This window comes from Labrus bergylta, chromosome 3 (genome assembly GCF_963930695.1).
Source record: "Labrus bergylta chromosome 3, fLabBer1.1, whole genome shotgun sequence".
In the NCBI taxonomy this organism is placed as follows: Eukaryota; Metazoa; Chordata; class Actinopteri; order Labriformes; family Labridae; genus Labrus; species Labrus bergylta.
Genome location: NC_089197.1, coordinates 35,726,975 through 35,748,717, shown reverse-complemented (window position 1 = coordinate 35,748,717; position 21,743 = coordinate 35,726,975). Strand labels below are relative to the sequence as shown.

Sequence of the window (21,743 nt, the reverse complement as noted above, 5' to 3'; positions counted from 1 at the left end):
GTGTGTGTGTGTGTGTGTGTGTGTGTAGGAGTAGTAAAGGACTATAAGAGCGAGGGGGAGGAGCTATGGTACAGCGTGGAGAGGGACGCTCAGAGACAGTGGTACAACAGGACGTCCATCATCCTGTCTCTGGATCAGGGCAACAAGCTGAAGGAGCAGCACAGCCTGGGACCATACACACCCTCCACCCCTCTCACCAAGGCCTCAGACATCAGCCTGGGTGAGACACACACACACAAACAAACATACACACACTAACACTCGCATACACACACACACAGATGCCCACGCTCACACACACACACACACACACACACACACACACACACACACACACACACACACACACACAATGGTCCTCTTTATTAATGAGCTGTGTGTTCTCCTCAGATAATCTGGTGGAGGGGAAGAGGAGGCGCAGAGGAGGCCCAGGGGGGGAGAACACCCCCCACCGTTGCTCCTCCAGCAGCCCCAGTACCCCCGGCCCGTCCGGGAAGAGGAAGCTGCTGAGCTCAGAGGACAGCAGGACGCCATCCAAGAGGGGGCGCCGAGGAGCAGGAGCCAGAACTGGTACAGAGCCCCGCCCCCTTGAAACACAGAACTATGACAGAGTCTGAGCGGGGAGGGGGGGATGTTTGGATTAATTACCCTGCAGGACGATTGTTTAATATTTTATTGTTTCATTACGGGATTTGATCTGATTTGAATCAACTCCTTCTTGGGTCAGAATCTGATTTTAGGTTTTTAAAGCTGTATGAACTGTAACAAGTGTGTGTCCCTTTAATGTTTGATAAAACCCACTTTTAGCTGAAGAATCTCTCCGCCTGTTTGTGTTGTTTGTGATGTGTTGTTTGTGTGTCTGTGTGAGTCCGGGATGTGTTTGAACTGAGATGTACGTGCAGACGTGTCGACCTGCTGCTGCTCACACTGACGGTAACTCCTGATGACATAACGGTGTGGGTCCACAGGGTGTGTGGGTGTGTGTGTGTGTGTGTGTGTGTGAATATTCTCTACTTTTGACCTCCTGAACTTGAGCAGAAACCACCCCTGCCCTCTGACCTTCTTTGGACGTTTCACATGTTAATATTTACAAATCAGCTGTTCCCCACCTCCCTCACAAAGATGGTGCTCTGTGCCAATCCTTTTCACGAGCTTGAAGTTTCAGCTTTGAGTCAGGAGAACACGTGGAGACGTGTTTCTGACGCTCCAAACATCTGTTCATCCAACAGACTGAAATATAAAAATATTTACCCCGACAGAGAGCAGTCTTATAATGAAAACAACAACGTCAAAAACACGTCTCATGATGTAAACAACATCAACAACACTTCTCATGATGTAAACATCAACATCAACAACGTCAACAACATGTCTCATGATGTAAACAACAACATTGACAACACGCCTCATGATGTTAACATCAACACATCTCATGATGTAAACAACAACATCAACAACACGTCTCATGATGTAAACAACAACATCAACACGTCTCATGATGTAAACATCAACAACACGTCTCATGATGTAAACATCAACATCAACAACACGTCTCATGATGTAAACAACAACATCAACAACGTCACCAACACGTCTCATGATGCAAGCAACATAAGCATGTCTCATGATGTAAACAACATCAACAACGTTAACACGTCTCATGATGCAAACAACGTAAACATGTCTCATGATGTAAACAACATCGTAAACATGTCTCATGATGCAAACAACATAAACATGTCTTATGATGTAAACAACATCAACAACACGTCTCATGATGTAAACAACATCAGCATCACATCTCATGATGTAAACAAACAACATCAACAACACGTCTCATGATGTAAACAACAACGTAAACCACAAGTTTCATGATGTAAACAACATCAACAACACCTCATGATGTAAACAACAACACGTCTCATGATGTAAACATCAACATGTTAAACAACAACGTAAAGATAAACAATATGTCGTATCATGTGTGTGTGTGTCAGGTCAGAGGACAGGTGTGTTTAACACCTCCGGCAGCGGCACTGACCTTCCTGGTCGCTCTGGTGACGATGTGTCGGAGACTCACGGCCCGCTGCCCCTGAACGCCTCACTGTTTCAGGGCTTTGCGTTCATGCTGACGGCGTCGTCTGAGAACGACCGTCTGACCAACAGGAACGACAGCGAGGAAGAGGAGGGTGAGGAAGACGCCGAGGACTGGTCAGGCTTTGGTTCCCATGTTGAAGACTGTAATAATGTTGTTGTTTGTGTCACAGATTACGTGCAGACGGGACCCTATAATAAAACGTACACCGAGTCTCAGCTGCAGGCGGGCGGAGGGTTTGTCCTGCCCGACTTCAACGAGGAGCAGGTGAGAAAATACTTCTTTGAAAGAGTGTACACCTGTACCTGTAGAACCTGCACACCTGTACACCTGTAGAACCTGTCAGATATTAATTTACAAAAAGAGTCGAGGATCGCTGGAGTTCACCTCATGTTCATTAAACTGAGAGTCAACATCAACAACACGTCTCATGATGAAAACAACAACATCAACAACATGTCTCATGATGTGAACAACAACATCAACAACCAAAGTCATTTAAGTACTCATACTCAGGCTTCTGTGGCTACAGGCCGGACCTGGTTTCAACACATGGAGATTCCAACATCCCCCCCTTCGTCCTAAAGAGTGGGTTGCAGGTCACGGTCTTTGGGACTACCCACGGGCTAGACGGTCCATGTGTCTGGGATTGAGGAGAAAGGTTTGGTTCAGTTCATGGGGTTAACAGTTCAGAGGAATAAGAGGCATTTTAGTCTGGGCAGACACTGAGGCAAAGTCTGTGCAGAATGTCTATGTCTAATGCTAAGCATCAAAACATAAACAGGCATTAGCAATGCTTTGCTGCTCAAGGTGCATGATTTAACTAAACAAACTAAAGAAACAAAGAAGAAGAGGAGAGAAAGAAGAGTATCAGGTGTAGATTGTTGGGCTAACGCCTAGCCTGGGCAGAAGTAAGCCTGTGGGATGGTGTGTGGCATGTAGGTGTGTAAATGTACATCTACATTATATGTCTCACTACCAATATCAAAACACAAAACAGGGACTAGGAAACATTCATGTCGGTAGAGTGACATTGTTGGGTTTTCGAAATGGAGGCTACAACCCTACTCCTATGTGGAGTCAGAATCATGTTCTCTGTAAGGGACGGAGGCCCACTGACTTACCACTGTCATGCGCTCCAACTCTGTCAGAACTTGCTTCCTAAGGAAGCTCGTAGGAACTCCGGTTGTACCTACCCTTCTGTCTCAGGCTACGGCCATCCCGAGAGTTCCATTCGGATCTGGTAGTGATCAGTTCTCCAGGCTGGAACCTAGCCTGTGGTTGAGTCCCACCTTCACCCCTCTGGTTCTGTTGTATATTCTGCCGGTGAAGTGGTCACTTCAGCTTATTCCTAGCATGAGGCAACTTGTTGCCTTCATGAGTTAGGTAATTAATCGTGTGTCACAAACCACGGACGTAAGCGTGTCTCCCAAACCTCCTGTGCAAATTTCTTGATCTCTTTCATACTAAGCTGATGTGTACAACTATGCATGGTGACATCTGACCGCACGCAGCCATGCAGATTGTGCATGATGATGGACTTGAAAGATTGGTTCTCTTTCAAACCTGAAGCCTTTTTCGTCCCTGGAAATATGCAGATCTTAGGCGCCAGTAATAATCTTTGGGGGCCTCATGCTTTAGTGCAAGACACTGAAAGCATTAAGAAGGGCAGATGCAGGGTCAGTGTAGGTGGAATATTCCTGGCGCAAAGCATTGCAGAGCGCAGAGTACTGGTCTTTGATCTCAGGCTGAAGGGTAGTCTTGAAGTCATGGACACTCTTGGAAGTTGTCGTCCAGATCAGCCTGAGGTTTTCTCTTGTGGATGCATCAGGTAAATCACTGAGACACAGATTAATCGTTCCGAGGTAGTCATTGATGCAGAGGGAGCCAACCGAGTCATCTGAGGTTTTGATATTCCTGTGAATATATAGCTGTGAATCATGCGATGGGAACCTACAGGTAGCAGGAGGGGGCCTGGTGTTATCTCTGCCTCTGGGAGCTGAGGTGATGTGGTGATTCAAACCTGTGAAGGTGTGAAAAGGTGTCACAGCTGTCAGGGAACTGGGGCGTTTCCCCAAAGGGGAGGGGTGGGGCTCCACAGTCAAAGTCCGGGAAAACTAGACTTATTTCCCAGTCCTTGGGTTATCCTGGCTGCTCTGTTCTTTACTGAGCTTTTTCAGCAGGGTTGTTTGATCTCTTAAGGGGCTTGATCCAAGATCAGAGTCATATCCTGACGATATGTCTCGCTCCATGCTTACCTGTGCTCCCTGAATTAGTTCAAACATGTCCAACACTTTCTGCTTGGCAGTGGCAAGTGTGTGCGTGTGTGCGTGCGACTCCTCAGGTGTGTGTACTGTGTGTTTATCTACAGTGTAAAGCAGCCTATCAGAGCCTTCTGATTGCTGACCAGCACTGTCGGACCAGGAAGTACATACTCTGCGTGGCGAGTGGCGTGCCGTGTGTATCGCACATCTGGGTCAGAGACTGCTGCAAAGAGAACAAGCTGCTAAACTACAGGAACTACCTGCTGCCAGCGGGGGCGGGGTCAGATGGCACCATCATTGAGTGGTCAGACCAAAGTTTACCTCGTTTAAAACTTTTTATCCTTAACTTAAATCCCACTTAAACACTTAACATTATCTCGCTCTCTCCTCCTCCTCTCTGTCTCTCTCTATCAGGCATCCTCGCTGTAGTCCATTCAGGTGTCTTCGTGTCCTCCTGGTGTTTGGGCAGCAGGTGGATCTGTGGTCTCACCTCATCAGTCTGGGAGGAGGATCGTCTGAGAGACATGTTCAGACCGACAAAGAAAACGCCTCAGGTACACCAAACACCTGAGACATGTTTTACAATGTTCACTGTCAAACTCTAAAACTTTTTAACGTTCTCGTTCTCAGATGTCCCTGAAGGGAAGTTTGATGTTGTGGTGACAGACAGCGCTTGTCCCCCATTGGTACTAAAGGATATGACATCACAGGAAGTCCCGCTGGTGTCTGCTGAGTGGCTCATCCAGAGTGTCATCCGAGGGGAGCGGCTGGGTTTCCATAGCAACCCTCAGTATCGTCATGACTCATCCTCAGTGTGATCAGTCTGAGTCTGTACATATGTTCACCTTTACCTGGCTGTTTTTATGGACAATAAACTGTGACACGCCCACATTTTAACACCTGTGTGTTTTTAAGACATTAAACTGTGACGCTTCTTTATTCCAAAAGTCTGATTTATTCTCCACAGAAACACAAACATGCAGCAAAGTTTAAATATATACAGTTTATACACTCAGCTTGTTATCTCGGGTAACGATCATCTTCACACTGCAGGTCATCCTGAAGCTCCCAACATGAGGTTCATAACAGAGACGTGGTTACCTAAGATGTTTAACCTTTAGGGTCAAAGGTTAAAAGAGTTTGTTCTGGTCACAGATGAACAAAGATGGCCGACTTGTAATCCTCAGCGTTCTTCTTAAACACTGAAACAACACGTTTCAATGGATTAACATCAATATGTTCACTGTGATGTCAAACACAAGTGTGATGTTTGGGGGGGGGGGGGGGGGGTGGGTGGTGTGTGTGTGTGTCCTACCTGCCCAGCGTGCCTCCGGCCTGAGTGTAGTATTTGTTGTAGTCCAGTCTCAGTAAGAGCTGAGCTAAATCAGAGTTGATCTGATGGTTCCTGACACTTGACAGGATTTTAAAGAGCAGAGACGACTGGCGTCTGAAACCCTGAAATATGAACATATATAGAAACGTTTTTAAAGTTTTATGGTTGAATATAAAAATGAGTTATTGAGTTTACCTTGACCAGGATGTCAAGCTGAGCACCCCCCCTCTCGTCCAGAGAGGAAACACTCAGACTGACCAGAGAGCAGAAACTGAGACACAGCTCCAGGATCTCATTGAGACAGTGGAACACCTGAGGACACACACGCACACACACCTGTATTAACACCTGTACTCCTCACTGATTGTGTTTGAAAATAATAATGATCTTATTTCATGTCAATGAGGATTCATGTAAACCGGTTTGAGCAGGATGAAAGACTGGGCCAGCAGGTTACTGAGGAAGTGATCATGAGCCAGTCTGATGCTCTCAAAGTCTCTGGTGGAGTTAATCTGCTGCAGCAGCTGAGAGAACTGAGACTCCAACACATCCACCTGCACACACACAGCAAGCATAAAGTCAACACTTTGCTCACCTTTGTCAATGAGATGATTCTAAAGTCACATATACCAATTCTTCACCTCTATATGCACAGCTGGGAAGTTAAACATATTCTGACAGATATACTGAACTGATGTCCTGTTGGAAGGAAAAAAGCAGAATTGGAATTATCTTTATTTTGCAGTTTATTCTGCCTCTCCACCCTAGTGTCATGCAGCACTCCTGCCGACTGCGGAGGAAACATCCACTACCAGTCTGAGTGTCACCACAATAGAGGCACCGGCACTTGGGCATCTGATGACCATTCTGGTCCAGGCGCACCATCTGGTTTGGCTTGCACATTCCACCTTGTCAGATATTGGGGGGGCTTTTTGGTACAGCTCCTGTACAAGTCCTGGAACGGACAGGTGAAGCATCCCTCAGGGTTTGCGCCGGCGTTCACAAAGTGCGTCTGTGCAGTCCCAGGGCACGAAGGTCTTGCCTTATCTGGACTACAGGCTGATCTGTGCAGCATCCGGTTCCCTGGTGGTCCATGACACAGCTCTTCTCTTCTTCCATGTGGCTCAGCCCTTCGGGCTGTCACCTTGGACGACCAGGAATTTCAGTCATGGGACATCCCCCTGTGACCAGTTTCGTTTCGCTTGGAGATGATGACAATAGATGCTTGCCTCAAAGGGTGGGGGCAGTGTAGCAGGGCAAGTACACTCAGGTGCAGTGGTCTGCCCAGGACCCCATAGAACATGTCAATATGCTAGGGCTTCAAGGACCTCCTGTCATATCTGAGAGGAAAGAAAGGTGCTAGTATGGTTGGACAACACGTCTACTGTGTTCATATAAACCATCAAGGGGTACCAGGTCTGCTTTCATGGGCAGCCCCCTGCCTGGCCAGCCTGCGGGCCAAGTATCTATCTAGAGAACAGAACAGGTTGAAGACTTCCTCTCCCGTGAAATGCACCCATAGATGGTACAGAGCTTCTAGGGTGTCTGGCTCAAGGCGGATCAGAACAGGTCCTTTCCACCATTTGCCCTTATATAGCCAACACTACACAAACTTCTTATGGTGCCCCCACTCTGGCCAGTTAGGACTCTACTACTTAAACTCTGCTGCGGGACGCCCTGGCCCCTCCCAAACAGGAAGGTCTCCTTCCGCCTGTCTCAGCATGACTGTCGAGTGTTGCCTCCGGTTATGGGTGGGAGAGATACACGCCCCGTCTGCGATGGAACTCATACACGTGTTACGGCTGTGTGTTTCCTTGTACTGTTTGTCCCTTCTCCCTTTCTGTTCTCCAGTCCAGGTGAAGCCACTGCTGGCTGCAGAAAGAGGGGCATTTGGAGTTGGGACTGCTGCGCCTCTCAGTCAGGGATCGTCTGTTTTCTTTTGTTTCTCCTTTGATCTTTGTTATCATTTAGTGTGTCATATTGTAATAAATCCCTTTGTTAAGGTGTTTTAAGTATTTTAATGGGTCAATGTGTGGATTGTTGTTAGCACATAGGGCCGCCTTATGGCGGGGCGTAACACATGCTCTTCCTCTCACCTGGAGGTAGTACTGCAGATTGTCAATGAGGAAGGCCATGTGGTTGCGGAGCCTCCACTTCACGGCGTCCATCTGGCTAGACTTTAGGTGTTTCCTCTGCATCTGCAGAGCCCAACACATCTGCAGCTGAGACTGAACACGCCGCACGCTTAGCAGATACCTGAAAACAACGTTATACCTGAGGGGGGGAGAGGAGGGGGGTCAACATATTTGAAACATGTTAACATAGAGAGTGTGTCAACGTGCGTCCTTACTTCTCTAACACAGCAGGGGTGAACAGGATATGTAGAGGCCACTGAACCTTGTAAGTGAGACCAAGAGCTGCCCAGCCAGTGGGCGGAGCCTCACGAGGAGACATGTCCTGAGGGGGTGTGGCCCCATCTCTGGGACCTGACGACTCTGGGACCAGACAGGACATTGGTTAGCTCATCTCAAATTATTGATTCATTTATCAAGTGTTATTTCATTTCAATATCCGTCGTCATCTACAAGGTGCTTCAGCTCAGGTGAGCTCACCTTTACAGTCTTTCCCCTGGTAGTCCACAGTGAGGTGCAGCAGAGGCAGCAGGTTATCATCGTCCAGCAGAACTTTATGAGCTGCCTGCTGAAATGCCACGTTCACATCTGAGGAACAGGAAAAACATCACAAGAAAATACACACAGGAACAGGAAATACATGACAGAAAAATACACACAGGTGTGTGTCTGTTCATTGTTTGTTTAGCGATATATAAAGCCTGAAGGATGTGTCTATGTTACCGTGCTCTGTGACAGCTGTGGGAGGAGTCTTGAGCATGTGCTGAGCAAGGTCGATGAACACCTGGTAGAGCTCTCCTCGACCCAGCAGGTAAAAATCTTTGATGATCTAAAGATTCATTTGATGAAAGGATCAGATTTACTCACCAGCAGGGTTTTGAGATGTATCATCTGTTAGGTTGGAACAAACCTTGAGCTGCTCCAGCAGGTCCGCCTCTTCCACCATCAGAGTCCACAGGTGCTGCAGGCCAGACACATGTTCGCATATTAGCTTAGCATAAACATAATGTAATATAAACAGCAGTGCTCCATCTGACCTCGGCCACTGTGCTCCTGATACAATCGATTAAATTCTCAAAGTCGACGAGGCTGAAGAGCGGCTGCTGTTTGAGTCTGTGCATCTCTGAAGCAAATGTGTCCTCCTGGTGCTTCAGGATCGATCCTGACGCACAAAAACACACACACAACAACACACCCGAAACAAAGAAAACAGGTTAACAGCTCTGTGACTCCTCAAACCTTCTGCCTCATAAACACAAGTCTTTAGAAACACACAATGTGTAGTTCACGTTGTGTTGATGTGTAGTTGATGTTGTGTTGATGTGTAGTTCATGTGTTGGTGTGTAGTTGATGTTGTGTTGATGTGTAGTTCATGTGTTGGTGTGTAGTTCATGTTGTGTTGATGTGTAGTTCATGTTGTGTTGATGTGTAGTTCATGTGTAGTTGATTTTGTGTTGTTGGGTAGTTCATGTGTAGTTCATGTACCGGCTCTGGACGGGCTGTGGTTGTGGTTTTCAAACATCTGGACCGACTCTCCCACAAACAGGATCTTCTCAGCCACTCGGATCGGGATGTAGGAGGGTAACATCTCCGAGCGCAGAGAGAACTGCTGCAGGGACGGAGCCAGCATGTTCTCCTCCTCCACCAGCCTCTGTAACATGCACACACACACACATGTTCTCCTCCTCCACCAGCCTTTGTAACACACACACATGTTCTCCTCCTCCACCAGCCTCTGTAACACACACACATGTTCTCCTCCTCCACCAGCCTCTGTAACACACACACATGTTCTCCTCCTCCACCAGCCTCTGTAACACACACACATGTTCTCCTCCTCCACCAGCCTCTGTAACACGCACACACACACATGTTCTCCTCCTCCACCAGCCTCTGTAACACGCACACACACACATGTTCTCCTCCTCCACCAGCCTCTGTAACACGCACACACACACATGTTCTCCTCCTCCACCAGCCTCTGTAACACACACACGTTCTCCTCCTCCACCAGCCTCTGTAACACACACACGTTCTCCTCCTCCACCAGCCTCTGTAACACACACACGTTCTCCTCCTCCACCAGCCTCTGTAACACACACACGTTCTCCTCCTCCACCAGCCTCTGTAACACACACACGTTCTCCTCCTCCACCAGCCTCTGTAACACACACACGTTCTCCTCCTCCACCAGCCTCTGTAACACACACACGCTCTCCTCCTCCACCAGCCTCTGTAACGCACACGCACTCCTCCTCCACCAGCCTCTGTAACGCACACGCACACGTTCTCCTCCTCCACCAGCCTCTGTAACGCACACGTTCTCCTCCTCCACCAGCCTCTGTAACGCACACGTTCTCCTCCTCCACTAGCCTCACACACACACGCACGCGCACACGTTCTGCTCCTCCTCCACCAGCCACACACCCCCCCATCTTTGAGTCTGAACTCCTCACCAGGTCCTGCAATTCTCTGAGCTGTTTCCCACTCAGACCTCCTAGACCCAGGTCCTCCTCCTCCTCCTCCTGGTTAGCAGTCGCTCCTCCTGCACTGGGACCCTGTTTCACAAAGAACTCCTCGCTCTGATCCAACAGCAAACCATGAAGCATCCACGCCGCCAGCTGTTTGTACATCACGCCATGGCACACGGCCAGGATCCTGCAGAGAGGATGATGTGAACAATCAACATCACAGTTTGATTCATATAAACTCTGATGCTCATTGGTTCATTTGTAGCTGATAACTCCTCCCTTCAATGTTCATCGTTATGAGAGAACTCATGAACTCTGATAGCAAAACATACGGTGGCCCTGAACTGCAGAAACATTTCCCAGAACATTTCACAAAACATTTCACAGAACATTTCACAGAACATTTCACAGAACAAAACATTTCACAGAACATTTCACAAAACAAAACATTTCACAGAACATTTAACAGAACAGAACATTTCACAGAACATTTCACAAAACAAAATATTTCACAGAACATTTCACAGAACAAAACATTTCACAGAACATTTCACAAAACAAAACATTTCACAAAATATTTCACAGAACATTTCACAGAACAAAACATTTCACAGAAGATTTCACAGAACAAAACATTTCACAGAAGATTTCACAGAATATTTCAAAATATTTCACAAAACAAAACATTTCACAGAAAATTGGCACTTTCTTGAAATGTTTCTTAAAGAATAAAAATCTAGAAGGTTAGGGAGGAGCTTACTCACTTTTCTAACGCCATGCGAACAGGTGGAAGACCGCCACAGCTGTGTTTGTACACCGTCTCCAGGATCTGACAGCCGTGTATCTAAACACAAACAACGCAACAATGATAAAGATAACAACAACAACGGGTTCATAATTTACGTTAAGCACCTTGTGGGATTTGATCGTCTCCACCACGACCATCACAGATGGAAACAGCAGCTGGAACTGAACACACACACACACACACACACACACACACACACACACACACACACACACATCAGTGTCTGCAGTTTGTTTATTAAGGTAAACATTTCAGTGATGTCATCAGAAGGTTTTGTTTACCTGGTCCAGTTTGTAATTGACGTGAGATATGGTCAGGTGAGGATCTCCAAGAAACTGAAACACGGACAAAATCTTCATGAGCTTCCAGTCACATGATCCACGTCAACATTAAAGACTCACATCAATTTCCTGAGAGAGGGGGGGGGGGTCACAGGTCACGGCTGTGTCCCGGGTGTGTGTGTTAGATCAGTCACTTTTTAAAAAAACTACATTTACATCATGAGGAGAACGAGCGTCTGTGGAGTGTGATGATCGCCAACGTTCTCCAGACGCACCCGAGGAACCTGAACACTCCAACAGTTTGGATTCCTACAGATCAGGTCTCTGTAGAAACCCTGTGCAGTCTGTTTGAAGTTAGAAACACTCTTCCTTCTTTCGGGATGCGAGGTATTGAATCTCTATATGAATCGTTTGAGTGGTGTTTGTACCTCCTGTTCCAGGTCCAGCAGAGCCTGTCTGTACGGCTGCAGCACCGAGTCCAGACCTGTGCAGAACGCTCGCAGGTAAATCCCATGGAGACCCGTCTGACTGGGTTGGTTTGAGTGGTGCTCCTTAAAACAAAGTGTTCATTAAATCCCTCTGACACCCTGACCATGTGTTGACATGTGAACATCTGCAGCAGGAACAAGTGCTCTCACCTGTGGATGCACGTGCCCAGTGTGCTGCTCGATGAACTCACTGAAGCGGATGTAGTCTGAGCCCAGTTTGGACAGCCTGCTGAGGACGCTGGTCTCACTGGGGTGGAGGAAGGGCAGGTCCTGAGACACCTGACAGGTAAACACAGTGTCAACATGATCAGTGTTTCATTTATAAATCTACTGTCCTGTGAGGGCATTCACATTAAACACAGCCTCCGCAGTGCTCGCAGCTTCAGGACTCCTCCCACCAACACAACACCTGTTTCAACTGTTGCCTTCTGGAGGGCGCTTCAGGCCACATTAAAACTTTTCAAGAATTAATATAAGTAACAATATTTTTTGGTTTTTACAAAATATTTCAATGGCGTTTGTCCAATGAAGTTAAACTACTTTTGCCATGACAATAAATGTCTGTCTGTCTGTCTGTCTGTCTGTCTGTGTGTCTGCCTCTCTCTGTCTGTCTGTCTGTCTATCTGCCTGTGTGCCTGTGTTACAGTCACCTGTTAACACGGTCATTTTTTTAACCCTAACACCTGTAGCTTTGTATGAAGTGATCTCTTATTATCGGTGTTAACACGCATGCGCAATACCGTCACAAAGCGGGTTTTTTTCCCTACACTTTACCTGCAGACCTGTCCGTTTGTTCCAGGTGAAGATGGTCCCCGGGTATCCGCTCAGCGCCAGCAGCAGCTCGTGAATCATCCTCTCTCACCGTTGTCTGATTTCCCTGAAATATTCCGGAGAGCTCCCCGTACACCCATCAGCACAAACTGCCGCCCAAGTTGTCGCAATTTGATTACGTCAAGACGGAGAGCGTCATGGGGCATGCGCGGGTTTTTAATGTTCAGTCATTTTATCGTTTAGCTTTTTGAGCTTTTAGCTTATGTTTACTTTGATTTAAACGATGCTTTAAATCAAATAAAGCATTCAATAACACATGTACGCTAAACAACATTAAACTAAGCATTCCGTTGTCAGTCTGGGAAATGTAGTTCTTCCCGCTAAACGTAGCGTCTTACGTCATCTTTGTGTCATGTAGCTAGCTACCAGCAGCACGTATCGGATAAGGTGTGTATTTTATATCTGTATAAATGACTCCATCGTACAAACTGAGTGAGCGTCAAATGTCGTGATACCTTATTATCAATATTTTTTTGATCATGCTAGAACTGTTAGCTCAGCAATCCCTCAGGTAGCCGTTTGTTTGAACTTTAAGTAGCACTCTGTAACACTTTAGCTAGCATTTAGCATCTGAAGCAGTAGCTGTATGTGGTTTGAAAACGCTATCTGACAGGTACGAGATCACACCTGTTACCTTTAATTAGCATGATGCGACGTCATTATTATGTTTCTGTTTTGTGTGTGTGTGTGTGTGTGTGTGTGTGTGTGTGTGTGTGTGTGTGTGTGTGTGTGTGTGTGTGTGTGTGTGTGTGTGTGTTGTAACAGGTGTGATTCTCTATATGTTAATATATGATACCGCACCTTTAAACATTGATTCTGGTAAAAAAAAAAAAAAAAAATCGATATCGATACCTGTTTGATACCATGGCAACAAGCATATCCAGTGTGTCTGTTATTGTTGCAGTGCGTCTATTGTCACAGTGTGTCTGTTGTCACAGTGTGTCTGTTGTTACAGTGTGTCTGTTAATGTTGCAGTGTTATTGTAACAGTGTGTCTGTTGTCGCTACAGTGTGTCTGTTGTTACAGTGTGTCTGTTGTTGTTACAGTGCGTCTATTGTCACAGTGTGTCTGTTGTTGTTGCAGTGTGTCTGTTGTCATATTGTGTCTGTTATTGTTACAGTGTGTCTGTTGTTGTCACAGTGTGTCTGTTGTCGTTACAGTGTGTCTGTTGTTGCAGTTTGTCTGTTGTCACAGTGTGTCTGTTGTTGCAATTTGTCTGTTGTTACAGTGCGTCTGTTGTCGTTACAGTGTGTCTGTTGTTGCAGTTTGTCTGTTGTCACAGTGCGTCTGTTGTCGTTACAGTGTGTCTGTTGTTGCAGTTTGTCTGTTGTCGTCACAGTGCGTCTGTTGTCACAGTTTGCGTCTGTTGTCGTTACAGTGTGTATGTTGTTGCAGTGTGTCTGTTGTTACAGTATGTTTGTTGTTACAGTATGTTTGTTGTTGTTACAGTATGTTTGTTGTTGTTACAGTGTGTCTGTCGTTACAGTGTGTCTGTTGTTGCAGTGTGTCTGTTGTCATTGCAGTGTGTCTGTTGTTGCAGTGTGTCTGTTGTTGCAGTTTGTCTGTTGTCGTCACAGTGCGTCTGTTGTCACAGTGCGTCTGTTGTCGTTACAGTGTGTATGTTGTTGCAGTGTGTCTGTTGTTACAGTTTGTCTGTTGTCACAGTGCGTCTGTTGTTGGTACAGTGCATCTGTTGTCATTACAGTGTGTCTGTTGTTGCAGTTTGTCTGTTGTCGTCACAGTGCGTCTGTTGTCACAGTTTGCGTCTGTTGTCGTTACAGTGTGTATGTTGTTGCAGTGTGTCTGTTGTTACAGTTTGTCTGTTGTCACAGTGCGTCTGTTGTTGGTACAGTGCATCTGTTGTCATTACAGTGTGTCTGTTGTTACAGTTTGTCTGTTGTCACAGTGCGTCTGTTGTTGGTACAGTGCATCTGTTGTTGTTACAGTGTGTCTGTTGTTGCAGTGTGTCTGTTGTCGTTACAGTGTGTATGTTGTTGTTGCAGTGTGTCTGTTGTTACAGTTTGTCTGTTGTCACAGTGCGTCTGTTGTCGCTACAGTGTGTCTGTTGTTGTTGCAGTGTGTCTGTTGTTGCAGTGTGTCTTTTGTCACAGTGTGTCTGTTGTCATTACAGTGTGTCTGTTGTCACAGTGTGTCTGTTGTCACAGTGCGTCTGTTGTCGCTACAGCGTGTCTGTTGTTGTTACAATGTGTCTGTTGTTGTTGCTGTTTGTCTGTTGTCACAGTGCGTCTGTTGTCGTTACAGTGTGTCTGTTGTTGTTACAGTGTCTGTGTTTGTTGCAGTGTGTCTGTTGTTGTTACAGTGTGTCTGTTGTTACAGTTTGTTTGTTGTTGTTACAGTGTGTATGTTGTTACAGTTTGTCTGTTGTCACAGTGCATCTGTTGTCGTTACAGTGTGTCTGTTGTCATTACAGTGTGTCTGTTGTTATTGCAGTGTGTCTGTTGTTACAGTGTGTCTGTTGTTACAGTTTGTCTGTTGTCACAGTGCGTCTGTTGTCGCTACAGTGTGTTTGTTGTTGTTACAGTGTGTCTGTTGTTACAGTTTGTTTGTTGTTATTACAGTTTGTCTGTTGTCACAGTGTCACAGGTCACAGTGCGTCTGTTGTCGCTACAGCGTGTCTGTTGTTGTTACAATGTGTCTGTTGTTGTTGCAGTTTGTCTGTTGTCACAGTGCGTCTGTTGTTGTTACAGTGTGTCTGTTGTTGTTACAGTGTCTGTGTTTGTTGCAGTGTGTCTGTTGTTGTTACAGTGTGTCTGTTGTTACAGTTTGTTTGTTGTTGTTACAGTGTGTATGTTGTTACAGTTTGTCTGTTGTCACAGTGCATCTGTTGTTGTTACAGTGCGTCTGTTGTCGTTACAGTGTGTCTGTTGTTGCAGTGTGTCTGTTGTCACAGTGCGTCTGTTGTCGTTACAGTGCATCTGTTGTTGTTGCAGTGTGTCTGTTGTTGTTGCAGTGTATCTGTTGTTACAGTGTGTTTGTCGTTGTTACAGTGTGTCTGTCGTCGTTACAGTGCGTCTGTTGTCGTTACAGTGTGTCTGTTGTTGCAGTGTGTTTGTTGTTACAGTGCGTCTGTTGTCGCTACAGTGTGGCTGTTGTTACAGTGTGTAGCGTAATTAAATTATTAAGATTTTATATCTTTATTTAACCTCGGATTAAAAGAAGGGGCCCCACTTCCTGGTAAAGGAAGAAAATAACTTTAATGGTGTAAGTTAATTAATTAATCAGTCAGTTTCATATCTTGAAAGAAGTAAGTTCTGGAAATGTTAAACAAGAAAACACACAGACAAAGTCCTGAATTTTATGTGTAAAATGTGTAAAAAAGGGGTAAACAATAATGTATAGATGAAACAGATAAAGAATATGATTATTATGATCAGGATAATGCAGTTATAATGTATGGTGACATCATATATTTAGTAATGAGATAAGACTCGGTATTGTTTGAATGACTTAATCAGAAAATGGTCAAAAAGAAAAAGTTGATAAAAGAATGTTGGGATTCTATTTGGATTTAAAGGAGGGCTCTGAATAGACACGACTCAAGACTCAATCTTCCAACACCCCTTGCCACCAGCAGTCTTACTGTGAGATGTGTTCAATTGAACTCCGCCGGCTGGTCCCGCATTTCAGTCTCTAGCAAGCGGTTCTTTTCAGGCCCAGAGAGGTCCACAGGCCAGATTAGATGCCTTAACAACTTGGTTGGAGTATGCAGCTGGGATGGAGATTGTACGTCGGTTCAGCCGTCGTCTCAGAAGCTAGCCATCTTGATGAATCCAAACTAAGGAATTGGCGTTCAAAATTGAAGAGCAAAGACTTTGGAGAAGAAAGTTCAAAAACCTTGCTTGAGCCAGAAAGAATTAATGTTCCAAAAATTGTGTGTGAAAAAGAAAGTTCGGCAGAGACTCGTCTCTACGGCACAAACTTAAAAGAAGTGATTCGGACCGAAGTCCGAAGAGAAGAGAGCAAGAGCTGAAGCTCTAAACTTCAAGAAACCAAAACTAAGAACTAAAGATCTGAGCTCAGTGTGAGCTCTTATCAGCTGGATGAGAAGAGGGGGTCTGCAGGAGAAGAAGGTGCCTGCATGAGAAGGGTCACTCCCATTCTGATCGGAGGACAATTGTTTAAACTAAACCAAGTTTACTCAATAAGATTAAGAATAAGAATCTAAACATATATACGTCACCATACATTCATTTTGATATTATTTCTATCAGATCCACATTGATGTAGGTTCACGTCATATATTTAGACCAACATTTCTATCAGATTCATGTTGAGATGAAAATCACACCATCTGGGAACATCCTCAGTTAATCCCAGCCTGTAAGTGAACAAAAACATGTTATACAGTCAGCATTCTTAATAAGACATATTAATAAAGTAGGAAAAGAAATTGGTGTCTTTAAATAACACCTTCTATAGCTAATATCAAAGAGTATGCTTTATAACACGTCTAAATGTATAATTATGAAGGTTACGTATTCATGGATATTCTAACACTAGATGGCAATAGTGCTCCACGTCAAATTCCTATTTAACATAATATAACTCTTATTCCTATTCTGAAGATCAGATTTTGAGTTTAAAAAGATTATTATAATATATTCACTGTGACAATTACAAATATCTAGATGAAGAAAGACATAAATGTTCATTTGATGCAGAATTGAACGCTGTGGTTTAATTCAGCTCTTCAGCAGTCCTTCAACAGATGGTCAATTTTACGACTTTGCAGAGACTGGTTTCGGTCACAGTTCATGTCTTTGGGGTCAATTCGTAGATAGCAGAGTGTTCTGTTTCCGTTCGATTGTTTATTCCAGGTGTTGTAAAAGTTCATAATATACTGTCTTCCAGAGCCTGTCTGAGAGGGAGACTTAAATCATTGGTCAGTTCCTTTGTTTCTTGGTAAAATAAACCCAGGTGTTAATCCACAGTCCTGAGTCCTGCAGGAAGAGAGGTTGTAAAATGTGGCTGCTGATAACGGCTACACAGTGCGTCTATTGTCGTTACAGTGTGTCTGTTGTTGCAGTTTGTCTGTTGTCACAGTGCATCTGTTGTCGTTACAGTGTGTCTGTTGTTACAGTGCATCTGTTGTCGTTACAGTGTGTATGTTGTTGTTGCAGTGTGTCTGTTTTTACAGTGTGTTTGTTGTTGTTACAGCGGTCTGTTGTCGTTACAGTGCGTCTGTTGTTGCAGTGTGTCTGTTGTTACAGTGTGTATGTTGTTGTTGCAGTGTGTCTTGTTACAGTGTGTTTGTTGTTGTTACAGTTTGTCTGTTGTCACAGTGCGTCTGTTGTCGCTACAGTGTGTCTGTTGTCGTTACAGTGTGTCTGTTGTCACAGTGCATCTGTTGTTGCTACAGTGTGTCTGTTGTCGTTACAGTGTGTCTGTTGTTACAGTGCATCTGTTGTTGTTGCAGTTTGTCTGTTGTCACAGTGCGTCTGTTGTCGTTACAGTGTGTTTGTTGTTGTTACAGTGTGTCTGTTGTTACAGTTTGTTTGTTGTTGTTACAGTGTGTCTGTTATCACAGTGCGTCTTGTCGTTACAGTGCGTCTGTTGTTGCAGTGCGTCTGTTGTTGCAGTGTGTCTGTTGTTACAGTGTGTTTGTCTTAACAGTGTGTCTGGTGTTGCAGTGTGTCTGTTGTCGTTACAGTTTGTCTGTTTTTGCAGTGTGTCTGTCGTTGTCGCAGTGTGTCTGTCGTTGTCACAGTGTGTCTGTCGTTGTCACAGTGTGTCTGTTGTTGTTACAGTGTGTCTGTTGTTGTTGCAGTATGTCTGTAGTTGTCACAGTGTGTCTGTTGTTGTTGCAGTGTGTCTGTTGTTGCAGTGTGTCTGTTGCTACAGTATGTCTGTTGTTATTAGTGTGTCTGTTGTTGCAGTGTGTCTGTTGTTCTTACAGTGTGGCTGTTGTTGCAGTATATCTGCAGTCGTCGCAGTGTGTCTGTTTTTGCAGTTTCTGTTGTTGCAGTGTGTCTGTTGTTTTTACAGTGTGTCTGTTACAGTGTCTTTTGTTGCAATGTGTCTGTTTTTACAGTGTGTCTGTTGTTGCAGTGTGTCTGTTGTTTTTACAGTGTCTTTTGTTGCAGTGTCTGTTGTTACAGTTTGGCTGTTGTTACAGTGTGTCTGTTGTTGCATTCTTTCTGTTGTCGCAGTGTCTGTTGTTGTTGCATTCTGTCTGTTGTTGCAGTGTATGTTGATGTTACAGGGTGTCTAGTTACAGTGTGTATGTTGTTGTTGCAGTGTGTCTGTTGTTCTTACAGTGTGGCTGTTGTTGCAGTATGTCTGCAGTCGTCGCAGTGTGTCTGTTTTTGCAGTTTCTGTTGTTGCAGTGTGTCTGTTGTTTTTACAGTGTGTCTGTTGTTACAGTGTCTGTTGTTGCAATGTGTCTGTTTTTACAGTGTGTCTGTTGTTGCAGTGTGTCTGTTGTTTTTACAGTGTGTCTGTTGTTACAGTGTCTGTTGTTGCAATGTGTCTGTTTTTACAGTGTGTCTGTTGTTACAGTGTCTGTTGTTGCAATGTGTCTGTTTTTACAGTGTGTCTGTTGTTGCAATGTGTCTGTTGTTACAGTTTGGCTGTTGTTACAGTGTGTCTGTTGTTGCATTCTTTCTGTTGTCGCAGTTGATGTTACAGGGTGTCTAGTTACAGTGTGTATGTTGTTGTTGCAGTGTGTATGTTGTTCTTACAGTGTGTCTGTTATTGCAGTGTCTGTTGTTGCAGTGTGTCTGATGTTACAGTGTGGCTGTTAAGATTAAGAGTTCCTTTATTGATCCCGCAAGGGGAAATTTCTGTTTGTTGTTGCAATATGTCTGTAGTCGTCGCAGTGGGTCGGTTGTTGCAGTGTGTCTGTTGTTTTTACAGTGTGGTTGTTGTTACAGTGTGTCTGTAGTTGTTGCAGTGTCTGTTGTTGTTGCAGTGTGTCTGTATTTACAGTGTATCTGTTGTTGTAGTGTCTGTTGTTGTTGCAGTGTGTCTTTCGTTGTCCCAGTGTGTCTTTTGTTGAAATGTGTTTTTGTATCCTGCAGGTATGGCGGGGTTGTGGAGCGGTCAGGACTCGGTGTCAGAGTACCTGGATCAGAACCCTGAGCTGGCGCAGTGGGTGGAATCGTTCAGAGGTTATTGTGAGACTAATAAACAGTGGTTGGCCCGCAGAGAGTTCATCCTCAGGAACATGGAGGCCTTCCCCACCGTGCAGCCAGGACAGGTGAGCTCCAGCCTGGACCGATTACTGTCTCTGTCCATGGTGTGGACCAACCACGTGTTCCTGGGCTGCTGGTAAGAACAGCTGAACACTTGACACAACACTGTGATGGACCACAGACAGTAAAGGTGACGAGTTGTGTGTCTGTGCTCCTCTTCCAGTTATCCTCAGGCTGTGATGGAAAAGATCAGGGAGATGGGAGAGGGAATTGTAGTCCATGAAGCTCCTGTTCATAAAACTACAAAAGATTTATCATCTAAAGGAAAACGCAGCTCCTGCTCAGGTAAAAACAGATTTTTGTTTTCTTGTTTCAATCCTCACAACATAATGTGTTATGTGTCTGATTTGTTTGTTGTGTGTGTGTGTCTGATTTGTTTGTTGTGTGTGCGTGTGGTGTGTCTTGTGTTGTCCTGCAGACGGCGACACTGACCTCTGTGTAAAGAAGGTGAAATGTGGTGTCGGTCAGAAATCTGGACCCCTCCCTCAGGCTCCAGCAGAGCACCAACCGTTCTTTAATCGCCTCTATAAGGCCGTGGCTTGGAAGCTGGTGTCAGCGGGGGGCTTTGGCCCCAACTTGGACCACTGTGAGATCCTAAGGAGCTGTGTGGAGTCGTGCAAACAGACCCTCACCTGCGTGTTCGTTCCACTGAAAGACATAACCGGCCTGCCCGCCGGGCGCGCTCAGAAGGAGGGATACGTGTGTGAGATCCGCTGTCAGACAGTCTACATGGGGACAGGTTACGGGCGGGACGAGACTGCCGCCAAAGCAATGGCGTCCAAAGAGGTGTTAAAGGTTTTTCAGGGCAGAAAGGTGATGGTGAAGATCTGCAGACGAAGGTTCAATGGAAGAGATGTGGACGACCTGGTGCTGCTGGACGAACAGCCCCACAGCCAGGGCTTCCCCCCCGCCCTCAGCTACCCCTTTACAGAGCATGACAATGTCCCCGACCCCCCCTCATAGAGCAAAACAACCCCCCCCCCCTCATGAATCAGGCTGTATTTGACCCTGCACAGTTCACATTAACATCCCTCCTGGTGATCAGGAGCACACTCTGTCACTCACACCTACAGGTACCTTTGATGTGTCCAATCACAGCCCATGTCTTTACTCTGATAGCTCTGTCACCAGGACAAACTAACAGGTGTGTTGACAGGTTGGATCACCTGTCGGGATCAAAGCAGACTTTGTTATATATGTTTTTATTTGTGATCAGCTTTGATTTGTGTATATTTACCTGAGACGGAGCACGACATCATCACACCTGTAACCTTTAACCTTTAACCCTCTTTATCCTGAATGAATTAGTTCACACTCCTCCACGTGTTCTGATGATGAGGCGATGGTGTTGTCGTCATGGAGACCAGATGATGTACAGTGGTGTTTTCATGGCAGCGTGGTGTGTTGATTAACCTGATTTAAAGAGTTTAAACACGGAGCGGTCTGAAGCTTTGGGAGGTTTTTTTTAATTTCACGAATGTTTGTCATGTTTCTGCACACACACAGACTGAACTTTACTTTCTTTGATTTGATGGATGTGTCTGATTATGATGAATAAATGTACTTTTGAACACAGTGAAACAGTGTTTGTGCTTCATGTGTTACAGTGCTCCTGTTTCTTTACATTTTTAAATAAAGATTGTTTGAAATAAAAAAAACAGCTCTCTGCTTTTAAATAACGACCATCAGGTTTCATAAACACAAACACTCATTACACATATTAATGATGGTGATGATGATGTCACAGGATGTTCAGAGACATGAGATGATTCAAAATGTTCAGATGTCTCATTAAGCTCTGTCAGGGTCACTGGCACTTAATGCTG

The 21,743-nt window shown here is 45.2% G+C and overlaps 3 protein-coding genes across 5 annotated transcripts in view; 2 read left to right on the top strand and 1 right to left on the bottom strand.

Moving 5' to 3' along the window:
• tp53bp1 (tumor protein p53 binding protein, 1) overlaps positions 1–5,298 on the top strand; it is a 28,950-nt gene extending 23,652 nt beyond the window's left edge. The window contains 7 exon segments of the mRNA XM_029278791.2: positions 29–220; positions 391–570; positions 1,998–2,189; positions 2,268–2,362; positions 4,467–4,663; positions 4,774–4,913; positions 4,990–5,298. Coding sequence (XP_029134624.2) covers positions 29–220; positions 391–570; positions 1,998–2,189; positions 2,268–2,362; positions 4,467–4,663; positions 4,774–4,913; positions 4,990–5,177 — 1,184 coding nt within the window. The 3' untranslated portion in view covers positions 5,178–5,298.
• On the bottom strand, positions 5,292–12,821 carry tubgcp4 (tubulin gamma complex component 4). 2 transcript variants are annotated; one of them, XM_065953224.1, is made up of 18 exons: positions 12,647–12,821; positions 12,023–12,151; positions 11,813–11,935; positions 11,385–11,438; positions 11,208–11,264; positions 11,060–11,139; positions 10,281–10,482; positions 9,310–10,165; positions 8,862–8,986; positions 8,735–8,785; positions 8,548–8,653; positions 8,305–8,412; positions 8,043–8,187; positions 7,789–7,966; positions 6,112–6,246; positions 5,888–6,004; positions 5,675–5,814; positions 5,292–5,561 (listed from the first exon to the last, which is right to left on the bottom strand). In XM_065953224.1, exons 1-18 carry the CDS (start codon positions 12,722–12,724, stop codon positions 5,555–5,557), a joined length of 2,691 nt encoding a protein of 896 aa, XP_065809296.1. In that variant the 5' UTR covers positions 12,725–12,821; the 3' UTR covers positions 5,292–5,554. The 2 variants fall into 2 exon arrangements, with proteins under 2 accessions (XP_065809296.1, XP_020497082.1); XM_020641426.3 differs by having other exon boundaries at positions 9,310–9,475; positions 12,647–12,818.
• Positions 12,822–12,940: 119 nt separating this feature from the next.
• On the top strand, positions 12,941–21,492 carry cdkn2aip (CDKN2A interacting protein). 2 transcript variants are annotated; one of them, XM_020641449.3, is made up of 4 exons: positions 12,941–13,090; positions 19,744–19,993; positions 20,081–20,202; positions 20,336–21,492. In XM_020641449.3, the coding sequence occupies exons 2-4, from the start codon at positions 19,746–19,748 to the stop codon at positions 20,878–20,880; spliced, it is 915 nt and encodes a 304-aa protein (XP_020497105.2). In that variant the 5' UTR covers positions 12,941–13,090; positions 19,744–19,745; the 3' UTR covers positions 20,881–21,492. The 2 variants fall into 2 exon arrangements, with proteins under 2 accessions (XP_020497105.2, XP_065809297.1); XM_065953225.1 differs by lacking the exon at positions 12,941–13,090 and adding an exon at positions 13,132–13,316.
• The last annotated feature ends 251 nt before the right edge of the window (positions 21,493–21,743 follow it).

Bases quoted from the DNA above. Each gene is read 5' to 3' on its own strand.
- tubgcp4 (XM_065953224.1), bottom strand. From the start codon at position 12,724: ATGATTCACGAGCTGCTGCTGGCGCTGAGCGGATACCCGGGGACCATC. The intron at 11,439-11,812 runs GTACAAACACCA...TCCGTGTTTCAG, and splicing joins TGCTGGACCTGGAACAGGAG to TTTCTTGGAGATCCTCACCT. The intron at 11,265-11,384 runs GTAAACAAAACC...GTGTGTGTTCAG, and splicing joins TCAATTACAAACTGGACCAG to TTCCAGCTGCTGTTTCCATC.
- cdkn2aip (XM_020641449.3), top strand. From the start codon at position 19,746: ATGGCGGGGTTGTGGAGCGGTCAGGACTCGGTGTCAGAGTACCTGGAT. The intron at 19,994-20,080 runs GTAAGAACAGCT...CTCCTCTTCCAG, and splicing joins CACGTGTTCCTGGGCTGCTG to TTATCCTCAGGCTGTGATGG. The intron at 20,203-20,335 runs GTAAAAACAGAT...GTTGTCCTGCAG, and splicing joins AAAACGCAGCTCCTGCTCAG to ACGGCGACACTGACCTCTGT.